General features: G+C 40.0%; 1 protein-coding gene across 4 annotated transcripts in view; it reads left to right on the top strand.

Annotated features, from left to right (window-relative positions):
• Nucleotides 1–20,271, top strand: part of MED13L (mediator complex subunit 13L) — a 299,254-nt gene that overhangs the window by 265,688 nt on the left and 13,295 nt on the right. For 3 of the 4 annotated variants that reach the window (XM_027124681.1, XM_027124683.1, XM_027124680.1), the window contains 10 exons: nt 516–1,453; nt 5,637–5,816; nt 6,427–6,650; nt 8,534–8,726; nt 9,413–9,839; nt 10,429–10,648; nt 11,931–12,119; nt 15,489–15,712; nt 15,903–16,045; nt 19,396–19,554. In XM_027124681.1, coding sequence (XP_026980482.1) covers nt 516–1,453; nt 5,637–5,816; nt 6,427–6,650; nt 8,534–8,726; nt 9,413–9,839; nt 10,429–10,648; nt 11,931–12,119; nt 15,489–15,712; nt 15,903–16,045; nt 19,396–19,554 — 2,897 coding nt within the window. The remainder of the gene's footprint in view (nt 1–515; nt 1,454–5,636; nt 5,817–6,426; nt 6,651–8,533; nt 8,727–9,412; nt 9,840–10,428; nt 10,649–11,930; nt 12,120–15,488; nt 15,713–15,902; nt 16,046–19,395; nt 19,555–20,271) is intronic. The other variant, XM_027124682.1, reaches the window with a different exon arrangement.

Below are 20,271 nucleotides of genomic sequence, written 5' to 3'. Positions count from 1 at the left end.
ATATAGTACTGGCCAGTGGGTTTCCTAAAATAGAATTCCCTCATGGTCACTCATTACTATAAAAATGGCTAGCCTAGATAGGACTACATTTTGGAAATTAGAAAAATGTTAAATTTTCATGTGCATTTGATTATAACTACTTTAGAATCATATGTAGATTATAGCCTCAGAGAACAAGTACACTGGCAGAATTTCAATTTCAAAAAATGACAAAAATGTAATTGCAAATTAGATGGTCTTCTAGCTACTTTGGCATCTGAGCTCAAGTGTTAAAGTTCTATTTAGTAGTTATAGGTTTTCAAAACTACATTGCCCAAATCCAGCATCATGTTTTCTTGTAAAAGTAGTTACAGTTCCCTCAAAAGATTAAGATGAGGCTTAATAGAAAACTGAATAAACCAAGTGATAACGTGCATAAATAGGAAATGCACAGGCCAGGTTGGGGTGATTATGTGTGTATTCCAGCACCTGTGACCGGCCTCCCGTTCTCACTTGGTGCTGTCTCTTTGTTGCAGTAATGTGCCTAGTGTCGGGAGCCTAGCAGATCCAGATTATCTGAACACACCACAGATGAACACCCCGGTGACGCTGAACAGCGCTGCCCCAGCCAGCAACAGTGGAGCAGGAGTTTTGCCATCTCCAGCAACCCCTCGCTTCTCTGTCCCCACACCACGAACCCCCAGGACCCCAAGAACTCCCAGAGGAGGGGGCACTGCCAGTGGTCAAGGGTCTGTTAAATATGACAGCACCGATCAGGGGTCACCAGCCTCTACCCCCTCTACCACACGGCCTCTTAATTCTGTGGAGCCCGCCACCATGCAGCCAATTCCTGAAGCTCACAGTCTCTATGTGACTCTGATTCTTTCTGATTCCGTGATGAATATCTTTAAAGACAGAAACTTTGACAGCTGTTGCATCTGTGCCTGCAACATGAACATCAAAGGGGCGGATGTTGGGCTTTACATCCCCGATTCTTCCAATGAGGACCAGTACCGCTGTACCTGTGGGTTTAGTGCGATCATGAATCGCAAACTTGGTTACAATTCGGGACTCTTCCTGGAAGATGAGTTGGATATTTTTGGGAAGAATTCTGATATTGGTCAGGCTGCCGAAAGGCGCTTAATGATGTGTCAGACCACCTTCCTTCCGCAGATGGAAGGAGCCAGAAAATCCCAGGAGCCACCGATAAGCCTTCTCCTCCTCCTGCAGAATCAACATACACAACCTTTTGCTTCACTGAGTTTCCTGGACTACATTTCCTGTAACAATCGCCAAACTCTTCCCTGTGTGAGCTGGAGTTACGACCGGGTGCAAGCAGATAATAATGATTACTGGACGGAATGCTTTAATGCCTTGGAGCAGGGTCGGCAGTATGTGGATAATCCCACAGGTGGCAAAGTGGATGAAGCGCTGGTGAGAAGTGCCACTGTGCACTCTTGGCCTCATAGCAATGGTAGGTTTCCCAGAATACAAATTTGCTTTGAAAATTGTCTTGGTGTGATGACAACTTGCAAACTTTCTTTACTTTGTTATATATGACAAAATTTTAAATTTCATTTATTAAAAAATAGACATAACTAAAGTGAGAGCTATCTTGATATCACCCTAAAGTTAAGAACGGGGAGATGTTTTATATTGAAACACATTTGGAGAAGAGTAATTATTTTGTGGAAAAAAAGTTGTCTAGATTATACAAACTGATAATTTGCATACCCTTTCATGTTTAAGTCTATGTATTCTTCTGGGTCGAGTTTCCATGATACTTCTTCCAGGAAGCCTTCTATCCATTTACCAGAGTATTTTCTCTTTCCTCTGATTTCCCAGCATTTTGTGTCTCTGGTAACAATGATCACATTTTACTTTGCATTGTGGTTACTGGGGCACGTCACTGTCTTAAAAACTCCAGTTGACAGGGCTTCCCTGGTGGCGCGGTGGTTGAGAGTCCGCCTGCCGATGCAGGGGACACGGGTTCGTGCCCCCGTCCGGGAGGATCCCACATGCCGCGGAGCGGCTGGGCCCGTGAGCCATGGCCGCTGAGCCTGCGCGTCCGGAGCCTGTGCTCCGCAATGGGAGAGGCCACAACAGTGAGAGGCCCGCGTACCAGAAAAACAAAAACAAAAACAAAAAAAAAAACTCCAGTTGATAAACGTCTTTGGAGTTGGGCTGTAAGAGTGCTGAGCAGCCTTGCTGTTCCCTTTCCTTATTGATTCACTATCTATGCTATAATGTGTCCTGAAGGGATACAATGGTGAATGAAAGGGACAAGGTACCTGCCCTCAGGGACTTTCTAATCTATTTTGGAAAATGGATAAGCCTTCTCCTCCATCCTCCAATTAAATAATATGCTTATTTATTTAATTATTCGAATCAAATAAATAAATAAGCATATTATTACAAACCATTATAAGTGATGAAAGCACGGTATGTCAGGGGACACTTCCTTGAAGAAGCAGTAACATTTGAGATCCCAACGATGAGTACAGGTTAACTGGGTGACGAGGGAGGGGGCGGGGAGCCGTGTCCCAGGCAGAGGAGGGGCGAGTGCAATGGCCCAGTGTTATGTAGAGCGTGGGGCCTTCAGAGAACTCAGAGAAGCCTAGAGACCAGCAGCGCTAGCTTGTCAAGAGCCTTTTGAGACATGCTGGGCACTGGGTCTTCATCCGAAGAGTCTCAAGTCAATGATGGGTTTTACGAAGAGACATTGACATCAGATTTGTATAGTTAGGAAAAAATCTACTCTATAAGGTGGACTGTGGATTAGAAAATGGCGAGAATGGATTTGAGGAGACTGAGAAGTTCCTGCAGTAGATGAAATAAGAAACAGTAGCTTGGCTTAGTGTCCTAGCAAAGGAGATGGAAAAGAAGTGGAAACAGTCAAGAGATGTTTGGGAAGTATTATTGCAGGACTTGGAAATGGGTTGGATTTGGGGGATCAGGGAGAGTGAGATATTAAGGAAGACACCCAGGTTTTTGACATGTATACCTGGACGGACAGTGGTGTCGTTCAAAGACAAGTGTACTGGGAGCTTCCCTGGTGACACATTGGTTAAGAGTCTGCCTGCCAATGCAGGGGACACTGGTTCGATCCCTGGTCCGGGAAGATCCCACATGCCGTGGAGCAACTAGGCCCATGCACCGCAACTGCTGAGCCTGTGCTCTAGAGCCCGCGAGCCTAGAGCCTGTGCCCCGCAACAAGAGAAGCCACCACAATGAGAAGCCCGCGCACAGCACCGAAGGGTAGACCCTGCTTGCCACAGCTAGAGAAAGCCCGCACACAGCAACAAAGACCCAACACAGCCAAAAATAAATAAAATTATTTTAAAAAGATGAGTGTACTGGAGGAATATCAGGTCTGGGGAGAAAGGTCATAAATTGAGTTTTGGAAGTTTTAAAGATTTCTCTTGAGATATCCAGGTAGAGGTGTCAAGTAGACACTTGGGACTTCATGACCTGGAGCGCAGGGGAAAGGGAGTATATGGCACGTAGATGATAACTCAAGTCAGGGGCTCGGAGGAGGAGGAGAGCTCACTGGGGAGGAGGACTGTATGGAAAGAGCGGAGGGCCTGGGACAGAGCTTTACTGAGTTCTGCCATGTAACCAAGTTTCATGAACGAGAGCGTGGTCAACAGGCATTCAGATTCAGCCAGGCTTTTAAGATAAGGATTAAACCAGTCTTTTGACCATGGTAAGAGCTGTTTCTGTAGACAGGTGGGAGCAGAGGCCAAGCTGGAGGAGTCTATGTGTGAAAGAAACATGGACCCTGCTTCAGAATAGTCGTCAGTCTTGCAGGGGAGAAGGTTAGATAAGCAAGGAGACTTCTTGGAGGTGGAGACTCCTGAGGAAGTATTTCAAGGGTTATACTCATTTTTATAACTGCTTAGGTTTAAGTAGAGTACCTTATACTTAGCAGGCCTTTAATTAATGTCTGCTGCATGAATTTATGAATTAAAGTCTTGCCCCTAAAGAATTGTGGGTGATTATCTTAGGTGGCTTCTTTTACTAGACAGTGGCCTTCAGGTAGAAAAGCAGTCTGTGTGGGTAGATCAGTAGTGGCATCTTTGGATATGAAGAATAGCACATTTTTTTGTGGGCGAGATGTGGGTTCCAAATTCAGATGCTTAAAACTACCAGACAGATAATGTAAATGAATGATGTGAAGATCCAGGTTTGCAAAAGGCAATGACCTAAATTGTGTCGTTTCGCAACATACTTTCTATTTTGTATGCACAGGAATAGAGTTCACAAAGAATTACTTCTACTTTTATTTTTCTCTAACCTGTGGTTCTCTTGGTGTGTCATTTTCCTACTTCTGTTAGAGCCATGGGTACAAGAGGTACTTTACTTTTTCCTTTCCTATAAGAAGAAAAGAAGCACAGGCTTGAAGATCAAGGTGATAAATGCTGCTTCAGTCTCAGGCCAGCTGGGGTGGGGGGAGGCGCGGGGGGAGCGTCAAGAACTGTCTGAAGGGGACAGCTACTCCTTGGCTCCAAGTGGTGGTCATCCAGGAATATGATGGCCTCAGCCCCAGGGCTGTCAGGCAGTTTTCCAGTTTTTCAAGAGAAGCTGGAAATCCAGATTTGCATATGAAATTTCCTGAGAAATTCGTTCCAGATTGAAAAACAAAAACTCTGTGCCATCAAGTTGCAGCCTGTGTTTGATGTGGGGACACATCTAAAAATGTCTTAAGACCCCCTTAAGCACCCTGTGGTTCAGATTTAGTTGGTAAATAAACCACAGATTTCCATCCATGCCACTTTCCTAATCAGCTGGAAAAGCAAGAGGAATGAAAGGTCTTTAGGAACCCAGCTGTGCAGATTCATAGCTGACCATCTCCAGCTTAAGTAGTTCTTTCTTCAGATCTTTTTGAGAATTTGACGAGCATTATGGACCTTCTCCCTTGGGGTAAAATACACCTGTGCTCATGCATGCATATGCAGTTTGGGGTGGAGTTTCAGAGGTTTTTCAAATTCTAGGTTAAGAAACCCTCTTGCAGGAAGAACATGTTCTGAAACCATGAATCTCCTACCTTCCTCTCTGTACAGATGAATTTCAGGCCTGTCAATGCCTCTGCCCTGTTTTCATGTGCCTCTGCCTGTGTAGAAGGTCATCTTTCTCTTTATGCATTTTGTATTTTGTGAAAATATTTTCATTAAGAGCAGTTTTTAAAGTTTTTAAAAGCTTCAAGTTCCTTTTTCCCACTCATCATATAATCAAAACATGGATTTTTGTAAATAAAAGTAATTAAGAAACTAAAAGTAAGAAACAATAATTAAGAAATTTTTGCCGCTCTCTTTTCTTAAGAACAACCTTGGAAACAAGTCTGTATGATTTTTAAAAGTCAGGCCTATCTACCTTTCCACTTTTAGGCAGTCCTGTAGTTAACCTCTTTTATATAGAGTAAACTATTTTCCCTTTTATTATTTCCAATAATAAATGATAAACTATCTTCTACTTTAGAAGATTGTCTTTCCTCTTGACTCCTAAGTCGGATATTTTAGAATCTACTGTAAGTAGACCCTGCTGCCAGTGATGTCTCTGTCGTGGAGTATAACTGAGGTCCACAATGATGGCAAGAAGAGGAGTGTGCCAGCCCCCCTTTATGATTTCCCTTCCTTTTCATTTCATTTCTCTTCCAGTGCTGGACATCAGCATGCTCTCCTCCCAAGATGTGGTCCGTATGCTGTTGTCCCTGCAGCCCTTTCTTCAAGACGCCATCCAGAAGAAGCGCACGGGCAGGACCTGGGAGAATATCCAGCACGTGCAGGGACCACTCACCTGGCAGCAGTTCCACAAAATGGCAGGACGGGGAACCTACGGTAGAATCCTTCCCCTGTTTAAATTCCTTCAGATTTTTGTTCTATGAAAAGCAGCTTTAGTTACTGTCAAGTCCTTCCCTCACTGACAAAATAGAACCTTTTCCTATTAAGTTTTATAATCTGCCTGTTTTCCAGTAGTCAGTTTTGGAGATAATTTTTCTAAATGTCTTTGGCATAATCAAGGTTAGTGGGGCAAATAATCCCTAAATAGACCATTTGTTAGGGTCTCCTTATCTTCATGGTCCTCACTGCATTTTCATCTGGATGAACTTCTGAACTAGTTCTGTCAACTTCTTCATAGTCAGGATTATAGTGCTTATCTTAAAGGAAATGACATATAGTGCTGTTTGGAAAACTAACTTTAACCTGCTCTAGTCTGCTCTCTGATCCTACTGAAACTTTATAAGCATGTTCTGACTCATTTAATTAAGGTTCTTCATCAGGGGCCATTTAATTAGAGGATTTGAAGAGTACTTTTAAGAGTATCATGTCAACCTACAATAAAATTTCTGATGCCAGAAATAAGACTAATGCACCAGAGAATTCTCAGCTGTCGAGGTTGTGGGAAACAGACCCTGAAGCACTTTCCTAAACTGCAATCTTGTTTTAGGTTCTGAAGAATCTCCTGAGCCGTTGCCCATCCCCACTCTGCTGGTAGGCTATGACAAGGACTTCCTCACCATCTCGCCATTCTCCTTGCCATTTTGGGAGAGGCTGTTGTTGGACCCATACGGGGGCCACCGTGATGTTGCCTATATTGTGGTGTGTCCAGAAAATGAGGCCTTGCTCGAAGGAGCCAAAACTTTTTTCAGGGACTTGAGCGCTGTATATGAGGTGAGAAGGATATGAAAGATGAAAATTGTTTGTATGATACAAGTCCTCAGGTTGTTTCTAGTTATGACTAAATTTTAAAGAACAAATATTTTCAAAGTAGGACTCAAAGAAAATTTTCACATAGTTGGAGGATGAAGAAAAGGATTACATTGGCAAGTTTTTCAAGGAGTACATTGCTTTCCCATCTTAGCTTTTATATTTTATTAGATTTAAAGATTTTCCTCTACCAGCCTTACCACCCATCTTAAAGTCCCGTCAGCTGTTTTTTCCCCATTTATGTGCTCAAGTTTAAAAGTATTACTCACCAGGGGATAGTGGTTGTTTAGAAGATGAGCTTTATGAAAAGAAAGCACATCTACTCTTGGCGCGGGTGGGTGGGGGGAGTTCCTGAAAACAGTATAAAAATGTTCAGCTTGAAAATTCCTGAATCATAATAAGTTTAATGACTCATGCCCCTGTTTTATTTAACACTCCATTCATCTTAATACTAACATTTTGGTACAGATTAATAATGTGGTAACCATAGTAATATATAAGCCACTTAGATAATTTTATATATTTAGTACATAAATTCCTGTTACTTTTGAAAAATTAGAATCATGTCTGTCTTTGAAGAGTTAGTGCCACATTTCTTCTGCTAAAGTACATAGACATAAGGTTTTTGTACCTTATACTTCTGTTATCTTTATATTTGACAAGAATAAATGAAATTGCTATTTATAAAGTATTTAGAGCTGCGACAGGCATATTATAAGCATTACAAAAGTGTTTGCTAAATAAGATGCCAAGTTGAATTTCAAAAATACTCCAGAACGGAACATTCACTATCTATAAGTGTATGAGTACACACGAAATAGTAAACTTACATGTTGCTACCAAGAAGTGAGAAGATGCTGAAGTATGAGATAATGGCATCAATTAAGCCACTGAAGGAAATCCTTGGATACAGTAATTTCTAAACAGTGCCTGGTTCATGATGCCTAATAATATTAAATCATAATCACCCTAACACAGAAAACTTGTCTAAGCAATCTTAAAGCCCAGCCTTACTTTTGAGTGAAGCTTTCAACATAAGTTCCAAAACATAAAAGGACTGCCAGATCATTTTAGGATTGCTCTTTTGGCAGTAATGCGTACCTGCTTCAGAAGAGTGTACACTAGAGAATTTTCAGGGGCTTGGTAAGCCTCCTGTTCATCAACTCTAGTAAGGGCTAATAATATGGGCTCTTCTGCTGGTGAACAGGTAGCTAGGTAGCTTACTTTGTGCAGGTATATTAATTCTCTGCCATAAGCACCCATTTAATGTCCTGCACGTCAGTAACAGAATCTCATTGTGCTAAAACAACTATTTACTTTTAAAAAGTGATCAGCATATCCAGTGTTTCCGTGGCCTTTGCTATTGGTGATCTCCAAATGTCTGTAACAATGTAACAGATGGCCCATAAAATTTTAATGTTATCTTATGGGAGAACATCATAAGTCGGGATTACTTAAGAGGTTTTAGTGGACATATGTCTCAGTCAGCCTAAGTAGGCAGGAATCTGGTTAATTCTTTATTTGACCATTAGCAATCAGGTAGTGCTCAGCAATCTTCCCTTGTGCTGGAGGAAGTGGTTGGGGTGAAGAAACATTCATTTTTTTTTAAAAGAAACAATTTTCCTTAGAGAGCCTAGTCCAGGTTTTGGAGAGACAGAGAACAGTTTCAGGTACATTATAATTACCAGAAGGGACCAGCATATAATGTTGGTTTGGTTGCGTGTGGTAACGCTAAAAGACAAAGGAAAATGCTTCCATGTGTATGGTCAAGGATCTCTGTGGTAACAATGTGTACTGAACGAAGGAGTGGTTCCTGTTGTAAACGGTGATCTGTTTTGTGCCATCAGATGTGTAGGCTTGGGCAGCACAAGCCTATCTGCAAAGTGCTGCGCGACGGGATCATGCGCGTGGGGAAGACCGTGGCGCAGAAGCTGGCGGAAGAGCTTGTGAGCGAGTGGTTTAACCAGCCGTGGGGCAGCGAGGAGAGTGACAATCATTCCAGACTCAAACTTTATGCGCAAGTTTGCCGCCATCACCTAGGTAAATGGGGATGTATTTGGCAAAGTAGAATTTGAGAAATAGCAAATCATTCCCCCTGCTCCCTATTAGACATGCCACATCATACTTCTTTTGTCTCGGGAAATGTTAGTGTTCCATTACTGTATTTATTTAGGTCTAATTTTTGCATTCTAAGTAGTTAAATGCTAATTTTTATGTGCATGTATATTCTTTAAAAGCTATTTACAGTAGCCTAAGGAAGTCATATCTAATTTACTCCACATTTCGAAAATGTAGCAGCATGACTTGGTATTAACTGCTTTATTTTAACCCAGATTCCCAAGAGAATCTTAGATGCTTACATAAGCCTTACGCACATAGGAGCATAATATACCATGATGGCTGTAGAATATATGGCCTCTCCGTTTTCAGTGAATGCGTATGGAATCAGTCTGAAAGGCAAATGTTACAAATGACTGATTTTCTCCTCTCCCCCGCCCCCCCCAAATAAGGCTCTTCCCCAGAATTTATAATAAGTAACTCCATGTTTATTTCCATGTTTACAGAACATAGAAGCTTATGTTCAGTGGTAGAGATAGGATTTTGGGTGTCATAGAGTAATGCAACCTGGAAGCATAATTTTTTTTAAAGTGACTATTCTAAATATCTGCTTCAGCCAGACACTGCAGAACATCCCTAAAGTCACCTCTCTGCGTGTACACTTTCAGCACCTTATCTAGCCACTCTGCAGCTCGACAGCAGCCTGTTGATACCACCTAAGTACCAGACCCCACCAGCAGCAGCACAGGGACAAGCTACACCTGGGAATGCGGGGCCTTTAGCTTCAAATCCAGGATCGGCAGCCCCCTCAGCTGGCAGTGCATTTAATCCCACCTCCAATGGCAGTTCTGTGAACCCGGCAGCAAGTAGCTCCGCATCTGGTTCCTCTGTGCCACCAGCCTCGACATCTGCCTCTGCTCCCATTATTAACCAGATAAGCACTACCTCTTCTTCAGGATTCAGTGGTAGTGTCGGAGCGCAGAACCCCAGCGCTGGGGCCAGCTCTGCAGAGAGAACGCAAGGGAACATAGGCTGTGGTGGAGACACTGAGCCTGGGCAGAGCTCCTCTCAGCCCTCACAGGATGGACAGGAAAGGTACGGTACTCTGACCAAGACGAGTGGCTTCAGCTCGGACCCCTTGTCTACTCTTCCTCTGCACCCCCAGCCCCCTCGACTTCATGAGTCTCTAAACCTTGTAAAGGGTGGTATTTCTCTTCTTCCCTCCAGAGAGTAACAACTGTCAGTCTATAGTTCAGTGTTAAGAAATTTGAGAACTTCTTATAAACTTACTATATTACTAGTACAATGGTAATATATACTTACTAATTAATATACTTAATGTAATTAATATTACTGTTAATACTCTTATTATATGAACATAATATATGGATAATAGTAATAGTAAGCTCTTACTATTAACGTAACAGCATTATAAAACATCTTTGTAGAATGAAGCCACGGTGTGGTGGGGGGGAGTTAAAAAAAAGAGATCTCATTTTAGAGGAGCATGTTGTTGTTTTCCATCCATCTGGATGCTAACTGATTTGGTTTGCCTTCATTTTGGTACATATTAATGTTGCATTTAATCTGTAATCATTGTCCAGGAGTCAGTGTGCTCTGGAATTGATTTATTTTGTATAATTTATATTTATGTTGTGCATCTCATAAGTGACTCTCTCTGCAGTGTTACAGAAAGGGAGAGGATAGGAATTCCCACGGAGCCTGACTCTGCAGACAGCCAAGCCTACCCTCCAGCTGTTGTCATTTACATGGTGGACCCCTTCACTTACACCGCAGAGGAAGACTCCACTTCTGGAAATTTTTGGCTGTTGAGTTTGATGCGCTGCTACACAGAAATGCTGGATAATTTACCTGAGCATATGAGAAATTCTTTCATTCTCCAGGTAACTATTTGCAAGTTTATTTTTTACATTGTTGTTTTTATGAAAGTAAACAGGTTCATGATTTTTTAAAAAATTGTATGTATTAGAAAAAAGTATTCTTAATTCTGCCTTTTAGATTCAGCCATTATTAGCATTTTGGTGTTTTTCTAGCCTTTTTTCTGTGTTTGTTTACACAATTGACCATACTTTTCACATAATTTTTAGTCTTTTTGTACTTAAAGTTATTCATGAATATTTTTCCACCTTATTTAAAATTCTCACCAAGCAGCATATTTTTTATAGACTGCATATTTTCCATGTGTAACTGTTTCTCTACAGTTAGATATAATTACTTTTTTTTTTTTTTTTTTTTTTTTTACCTTTTCACTGTTACAAATACAACTATAAGGTGGTCCAGTGCTTGGGACTCTGTGCCTCCAATTCCGGGGCCTGGGTTCAATCCCTGGTCGGAGAACTAAGGTCCCACAAGCTGCACAGCATGACCAATAAATAAATAAGTAAATGAATGAATAAATAAATAAATAAAGCCATAATAAACATCTTCAGGTATAATCTGTCTTTCACATTTCAAGTAATTTCTTAAAGTGGATTCTTTGATAAAGATACTGATAAATAATGCCAGATTCCTCTCTCAAAATGTTATAGTTATTTACATTTCTTTCAGGAGTGAAGGAGCATGCCCATTTTCAGTGCACCCTTGCCAGTTTTATAGTGTAATAATTTTTAAAAATTTATAATTTAATAGGTGAAAAATGATGTCTTGGGTGTTTGGATTCTTGTTTTTCTGTCACTTTAACTCAAGCTATTATAGAATTAAAAGATTGAAATTAAAGCTACCAGTATAGTTTGTTGATAGTTTTTCATTGATTTGAAGTTTGTGCCTCAGATGACTAGACAATAATTCCAAAGATGCCATGCATACTATGCGTATAACCTTACAAAAGTGAGAAGTATATTTAAAAGCAAGTTTTTAAATTTAGGGGCATGGCAACAATAAATTGATAATTTATCTCTAAAATGGGAACAGGGTAATTTCTAAGTGACAGTGTAACTTGACCAGCAGAGTGACACCTCTTCTTAAATTGCTGGTATATTTGGAATATAGGACTTTATGTCACTGAAAGGAATTAAGATTGAATTATACTATGTTTGGCATTTCTGTATTTTAAAACTAAAGTTTCATCCCCCATTCAAGTAAAGAATTCATACCATTTCATTTTCGAACTGCCTTGTTAGCATATTAGATCTCTATTTCTTGTTTTATTTGTATTTGTGTCTGTAGATTGTGCCTTGCCAGTACATGCTGCAGACAATGAAGGATGAACAAGTTTTCTACATTCAATACTTGAAGTCCATGGCATTTTCAGTGTACTGCCAGTGCAGGCGACCTCTGCCTACACAGATACACATTAAATCCCTCACAGGATTTGGGCCTGCCGCCAGCATTGAGATGACTCTCAAGAACCCAGAGGTAGGTAGCAGCAACAGGGCAGAAATTTGCAAAAAGACTACTTTTATGCTAAAGATGCAAACCAGGAGAGTTGCTTGCTTGGTTGGTCTTCTACCTTTATTATAAGAGTGGTAGGTTTCTTTAATCCTTAAGTTGAAATAGAGGAGATACTTCTCTGAACTTGTATAATTTTTTGAGAAAAGAGGCAAGCAAACTCTTGCCATTTTTTGATGTAAGACCTAAGGCAACAATACACTTACCCCTTTTACTTATGAAAGTTCAGTTTTCCTATATTTATTTTGTTCATCATTGTTTGAAGCTAATTTGTGTCTTAAATCACTCTCCACCTTCCCCAGCTCATTTTGTTCCCTTGGAACAGCCGCTGTGTATGTGTTTACTCTGCACAGGCCCCACATTTTCTGATGCTTTCTCCTCCCCTTGTCTCAGTGCTTCTGTATGTAAATGAACGCTTTTGCTCTCCATCTTTGTAAACCTGTTTCCCACAGATAAGTACCTCAGGGGGAATTCTAAAACACCAAAGCAAAACATGTTTTAAACAGAAGTTGTACACTTCTTTTGTTTTACTAATCACCTTATCCTGAAGGTAGATATACAGGGCAGTGTTTAGAACTCTCAAAGCCTTCAAAAATCAGTTCCCACAACTTTTGCATGAAAAATTACCCATTAATAAAGGCCAGCAAACACCTCTTCACCATTAGAGAACTTAAAAACACCAAAAATTGCTAATTTTAGTTGGTTAATGTGAGTTTTTGTGGAAAACTAAAAAAATGACGCACTACTTAATACTGCATTTGTTGTAACTTGGTTCAGGTCAGCTTGGTCCCAAGAGAGGAAACTGCTTAGCTGACAACTTATATTCGCTCTGGGGTTATAGAAAATTTCTATCTTTGGCAGTTTTAGATTAGTTTATTCTCTTGAGTCTGTATTTTTTACTTTTGTGAGCATGTCATATGTTTTCTTTACTACTAGCTTTTTCTGGAATAAAAATAAATATGTTTCTACTTGTTTCAAATTTGTGTCCAGGAATTGAGTTTATGCCTTTCTTTATAAACTTTGAATCTTTTAGTTTTTTACCTCTTGTGGTTATTCTGCAATTCAGATGCAATCATTCCTTATGCTTTGGTAAGAAGTTACCACAATTTCAAATGACAACTAATAGTAGTCTGCATTTTCAGAGAAGAGAGTAAAGGCTGACTACCTATATTAAGATCCGAGGCATTATGTAATGTTTTAAAAGATTATATAACATACTGGCAGAACACCATGAGAGTTCATAAGATATATAGTGAGGCTTAGATTAAAATAAATCACAAAAAATATATTCTTTCTTTCCCTTTGCTTTGGAACAGGAAGAGAGAAATCAATCATTTGACTTAATTAAAAATGTAAGAACCAAATGTTGTGAACATTTACTGAGGTTTATAAATTTTTACTTGCATTAAGGTGCAATGGCTAATTGCTAAATACTGCCTCTCCCCCAGTCTGCAGCTAGAATTTTGTACTTTCATTCAGCAACTATAGCAGAGTGTCTACCGTGTGCCAGACACTGTATTAGGTGTCGACTGTGCAGTGGTGAACAAGACACCAGTCCCCTGCTTCCAGGAATTCTCATTTTCTGCAGTGGCACAGTCTCATGCAAGCTCCTGGCAACCACTGTTCTACTTGGTGTCTCTGTGGGGTTGCCTGTTCTGGACGTTTTTTGTAAATGGAATCTTCCAATATAGAATGTTTTATGTCTGCCTTCTTTCACTTAACATAATGTTTTCGAGGTTCATCCATGTCATAGCATGTATCAGTACTTCATTTCTTTTTATGGCTAAGTACTGTTCCATTATATGGATAGACCACATTTTGTTTATCCATTTATTAGTGGATGGGCGTATGGATTTTTCCACTTTTTGGCTATTGTGACTAATCCTGTTCTTAACATTTGTGTATGAGTTTTTGTGTGGCTAAATGTTTTCAGTTTTCTTAGTAAGTACCTAGGAGTAGAATTTCCGGGTCTGTGGAGAGTGAATGGATCAGTGATAAGGTTAGCTTTGAAACTTGAGCAAGTTGTTGAATAAGTATCCCTAAAATGAAGGAATTGGATTAACTTATCTCCAAGGTCTCTTTTAAGTTTAAAATTCTGTAATTCCATTATTACTGTTTCTTATGCTATGTAGTTCAGGGGTTGGCAACTCTGTGGGCTAAATCCAGCCTGCAGCCTGCATTTGTATGACCAGCTAGGTAAGAATGATTATTACATTTTTACAAAGAGAAGATTATGTGACAGAGACTCATAAAGCCTAAAGTATTTACTGTCTGATCCTTTACAGAAGTTTGCTGACCCCTGCCGTAGTTTACTAAATATTGAAATGTATATAAAGCTAGAAACAAAGATGACAGTTAAATTTCATCACAGTTTATCTAAAATACTTGTCTTAGGTAACAGCTAACACTTTGATCTCTTTAATTACTTACACACACACATCATAAAGTATAATATACATACTGAAAAGTACCCAGTCTTAAGTATACTGCTTGATAAATTTCCACTAAGTAAAAATATTACATAACTAGCACTAGAAACAAAACATAACAAGCATCCAGGAACCTCTCTAATGTCCCTTCCAGTCACTCCAATGGTAATCACTATTCTGACTTATAACATATAACAGCATAATTTTGCCTGTTTTTGGCTTTATATAAATGGAATCATAATTTACAGTGTTTTGCGCCTGGCTTCTTCTACTCAGTGTTGAGAATCATCCATTTTGTTGCTTGTAGCAGTAGTTTTTTTCATTCTCTTTGCTGCTGTTTAATATTCTGCTTGTGTAACTTTGTCACAATTTATTATCCATTTTACTGTTGATGGTTATTTAGGTTATTTTCTCTTTGGAGCTATTAAGATTGACAGTGTTGTAAACATGCTTATACCTGTCCTTTGTAAACATATATGTGCATTTTGGGGGGTCAGAGGGTATGCGTTTGTTCAGCTTTTACAGGTGTTGTCAAATACTTTTCCGAAGCACATCATACTCCAGCAATGTATGAAAGTTCTAATTGCCCTGTACTCTCACCAATACTTGATGTTTTCTGTCCTTTATATTTCAGACATTCTGGTGGGTGTGTAGTGGTTTTAATCCGCTTTCCTAATGACTAATGAAGTTGGGCCAATAATAATTTCTTTTAATAAGGAAATAATTGGCTTGATTGGGTTCCCTACCTTAAACAATTTTTTTTGTATCATTATTATTTGTATATATAGGACTAGTCGGGAAGCAATCTATTGTCATTTCTCCCTGTTGGTTTCCCTCAGTGCTGTATGGATTTTGTTGTAAACATGGAGTGGCTTTGTGCTGATACTGATTTTGATTTTGATTTCAGCGGCCCAGCCCAATCCAGCTTTACTCCCCTCCTTTTATATTGGCCCCAATCAAAGACAAGCAGACAGAGCTGGGAGAGACATTTGGTGAAGCGAGCCAGAAATACAATGTGCTCTTTGTGGGCTATTGTCTGTCTCACGACCAGCGCTGGCTTTTGGCTTCCTGCACTGACCTCCATGGAGAATTATTAGAAACATGTATTGTAAATATTGCTTTACCAAACAGGTGAGGAGCCTTGGTGTTTATGGTGTGTGTAAATTGATGCTGTGCCTTTTCTCAGATAATGGATCTTTCTAACTTTCCTATCTAAATGCAGTGGGTAACATGTGGGTGGGTTCTTTGGAATTTTCTTGGTTTTGTCGTACTAAATGATAGCTTTGATTCATTTGGGGGCCCTTTTCCATGTCTGTTTTAGATCACGGAGGAGTAAAGTATCTGCACGTAAAATTGGACTACAGAAGTTATGGGAATGGTGCATAGGTATTGTCCAAATGACATCTCTGCCCTGGAGAGTTGTAATTGGGCGACTTGGGCGTCTTGGCCATGGGGAACTTAAAGGTGAGAAATTCCTGAAACAAAGGAAAGGAAAAGGGCTGAGCTAATGTCATTAACTAAGCTGAGGGAGAAAATTATAAAGTTGGTAGTAAGAATAAAGCAGATTATATTTTCTGATTCTTTTAAATGTACAGGATAAACCAGTGGCTTTTAGACTTTTCATTAGCAACGAAATCATCACAAAGAAAATCTTAAATATAATATTGAACCCCAGTATATAAAACAGAAAAATATTTTTAATATAAAAATGATACTTGGTAAATTAGAATTTCTAACATTTATTTATATATTGTGAGAAGAACAAGTCAGTTTTAACTGGAAAATTTTATATCAGAGATTATGGATGAGAGTAGAAGTCATATACAGCCTTTACTTTCATTTGCTGGTTTGTTTTTGGTGGTTGCTGGTGATGAGCTTTGTATTTATTTTTGTTTCGGTGGCTTGATTGCAAGATAATCCTGATTGACAAGGACAAGTAGTTGCAAATTGGAAGAGTCTTTATTCACATTGCCACTGTCTGATACTCTTCAGTGTGGAAATTTAAGAGAGCAGATTTTTTTAAGTTGAATCCCCCAATATATCTACTGACTGCTTATATTTCTTACCATAAATATAAGAAAGCACTAAAAGTAACTGCAACATAACACAACTGACCACCACAGGCAGCTGCCTTGCCTGGCATTGAGCCCAGCTCATTTATTATCCTTGCGTAGCTACTTGTACAGTTTTATATGAGCAATATGAACAGGCCTAGATTATTCATTTAAAGCCCTATCGATTAATGACACATTTATAAAAAGTTCAGTATATGAATATAGGTGGGAGAAGTTTTTGTTTTTAATATTTATTTATTTTTGCGGTACGCGGGCCTCTCACTGTTGTGGCCTCTCCCGTTGCGGAGCACAGGCTCCGGACGTGCAGGCTCAGCGGCCATGGCTCACGGGCCCAGCCACTCCGCAGCATGTGGGATCTTCCCGGACCGGGACACAAACCCGTGTCCCTTGCATCAGCAGGCGGACTCTCAACTACTGCGCCACCAGGGAAGCCCTTTAGTATTTATTTATTTGATTTTGCCAGGTCTTAGTTGCAGCACATCGGCTCCTTAGTTGCAGCTCGCGGGCTCCTTAGTCATGGCATGCGAACTCTTAGTTGCCGCATGCATGTGGGATCTAGTTCCCTGACCAGGGATCGAACCCGGGCCCCCTGCATTGGGAGCGTGGAGTCTTAACCACTGCGCCACCAGGGAAGTCCCGGGAGAGGTTTTTTTCTAACGTCTGCACGAAAGCAAGCATATGTCACAAATTAGCTTGGTGGTTTTGCACGTGCCAAGTATATATCAGAACAGAGTTGGCAAACTTTCTTTGTAAAGGGCAAGGTAGTAAATATTTTTGACCTTGCAGGTTAGCTGGTCACTGTTGAACTACTCAACTCTGCTACTGTAATGCCAAAGCAGCCATAGACAATACCCCAGTGAATTGGTGTGGCTGTTCCAATAAAACCTTGTTTACTAACAGGTGGTGGGCAGGATGTGAGCTGTGGACCGTAGTTGCTGACCCTTGCGTTAGAGTGTGCATCTTATTTCTTTACATGAAATTTATATCTGGTATTTGTGGAAACCCTGAAATAAAACCCCTGATATAGATGTAACTTGCCTTGTAGTAAGTGCCTAAGTGAGTTAATTATTAGGGTTTAACAGCAATTTATACAAATATTATATAATATGTATTAAGTGTTTTCTTAGGAATCTATTATACACAGAATTTTTTTGTATTAAATTATACTGTAGACCAATAGAAAATATTATCCTTTTCATTTTTAAAAGAATATTATAATGAGTCTGTATCAGTAGCCTGGAGGTCTAATACATTAGGGGATTCATCATTTCATTTCTGTCAGAATTCCTATCTTCTCTCTTAGTATGCCTTTTAGTCAATCTTATTTCTTAAAGGCTTTGAGCTACTCTTAACCCTTGGGAAAAGTTAGAATATAATAGAAAAGAAGTAGAGGGGATAAAAATGTAGCCTAGTAGTCTAGTTACTTGGTATTTTGGAAAATTATTAAAGCCATCGCCTTCCCTTTTATGATTTTTTAGAAGGGACACACTCTTCTTTCTTATGTCTTGGGGGAGAAGAATGTAAGTGTGACTGAGGGCTCCATCAAAAGACTGAGAGCAAATGTACTTTCAAGGAGTAAAAACACAGAGAAAAGCCTAGTGTCCAGGACATCAGCCTCCCAATCTACAGTTTCTTCCTTTGGGGAACTGAGGTCTGCACCACGTTGCATTTCTGTGGGGCAGTATCAGATATGAGTCCACAGATTTCAGAGTCAGTTTTGTGAATCTCTGTTCTTTATCACCAGAGTGTTTGTGATAAAAATAATCATACTGTCTTTTCCTTCTTACTTGGTTTTTATATACCAAACTCACTTCTCTTTGGTATTTCTGTGGTTTTTAAAAATACTCCCTCCTGTATGTTCCTTGACCCTTTTATTTCAGCCACTTCAGTTCAGTGTTCATTAGGAATATGAAATGTGAGTTTTGTTTTTTCACTTGCTTTTTAAGGGGAGAGCAGGTTGTTTGAAAAAAGTATATGGAGGTAGAGAGGTGGAGTGGTGTTACATCAGTGGGATGTGACATGACAGCAGTGTACGGCTGCAGTAATGTGACGTGCTTCATGTGTGTCGGGGGTCAAAATAAAGGGAGTACCAAGTGCTTTTCAATTCCTGGAGTAACATTACCCTCAACAGTTCTGTGAGGAGACGTAGTGCTTTTGTTTGGAGGCAATAAACAGACGATAGAAAATTTATGACATCTTTTTAATCTGAACAATTAATGTGGCATCATTTGGAGCACTTTACTTGCACGCATTGCTTTGGGCATGCCAGGAAAGGGTCCCCTTCGTTTCTTCTGCTTGCATTTCATGAAACAACCAATCTACGCTAGCGGTAAACAAAACTGAGGTTCACCCCAAACTGTGCTCTCTTCTAAAGAAAAGTGTTCATAGGGGTAGTGAAAGAACCAGACCTGGAGAAGGAGAAAGGACAGAACATACTGGCATCACCATTGAAAACTATTTTAAGTGCCTAAGTCTGCCCGGGTCTGTGCCGGACTCAAAGGTCATTTCAGACATGATTTCAGCCTCTATAGTCGTTGGCCTTTGTTTCTTTGTTAATGAAGTGTAATCGAGGTCAAGTAACATTTTCTTTGTAGCAAGGAGGGGAACCTCTATAAAGCCATATTCCCTTCAGGGCCCAATCCTGGAAATTCAATTATCAGGCAAAACTGGTAAAATGCTCAAACCTCACATCAATATGAATTTCTGAAGACTGTGTGCGATTGTGATATTTGATTCCAGATTGGAGTATCCTCCTTGGAGAATGTTCACTACAGACAATCAGTAAACGGCTCAAGGACGTGTGCCGGATGTGTGGAATCTCTGCCGCAGACTCTCCTTCTATCCTTAGTGCCTGCCTGGTTGCCATGGAGCCCCAGGGGTCCTTTGTAGTGATGCCAGGTAAATCTCGTCAGTTTTGTTAATTAGGTATCAGAACAGTCCAGTCCATTCAATCTTAAGTCCACACACAAGTATAGAATGATCTTTATTATCTTTATGAGAAAAAATTGTACTTAGGGCTCAAAATGGAAACCATCTGGTCTCTTCCAAGGGGAGTGGTTTGTGATTTTATCATCTTTGTTGACCATCACTTGGGAGAGAGCCCAAGTCCTGGGTGTGATTGAGAGCTCTTAGAGTCCTGGCGAATTATTTGACCCCAACCTGTTGTTAGTTTATGAAGTTCACCCTCCAAAAATGACTTAAGCGGGCACCAACATGATACGTATTTTAATACCCTTTTGAAGAAAGGTATTTGATAGACTCTTCAAGCAGCCTCAAGAGGACGTTTAGAGTCTCTCTGTGGTTGAGGATGAATGTGAAGTAGACAGGGGTAGAGCATTTATCACAGTGTCTGGTAGCCACAGTAACTCAGTAAGTGCCAAGATGTGGGCAGATGAAACATCATGGCCACAGAATTTTTTTAAAAACAGCAACTAAGCTGTTTTATAATTTAATAGCTAAGAAGTTTTATACTTTTTAAACCTGTTTTTACCATCCAGGTATTTCTTTGATCAAACAGCAGACCCTTGTCCCCTCCCTGTAAAAACCAACAGAAGTGTTGTGGTATGAGAACGTGGTTGCTTGTGGCCAGTCTAGAGAGAGACAGATGTCTGTACT

The sequence above is a fragment of the Aethalodelphis obliquidens genome, unplaced genomic scaffold, assembly GCF_003676395.1.
Source record: "Aethalodelphis obliquidens isolate GAN/ISIS:26980383/991018 unplaced genomic scaffold, ASM367639v1 scaffold28, whole genome shotgun sequence".
Lineage (NCBI taxonomy): Eukaryota > Metazoa > Chordata > Mammalia > Artiodactyla > Delphinidae > Aethalodelphis > Aethalodelphis obliquidens.
The sequence above is the reverse complement of the archived record's forward strand: the minus strand, read 5'-3'. Positions and strand labels throughout refer to the sequence as shown.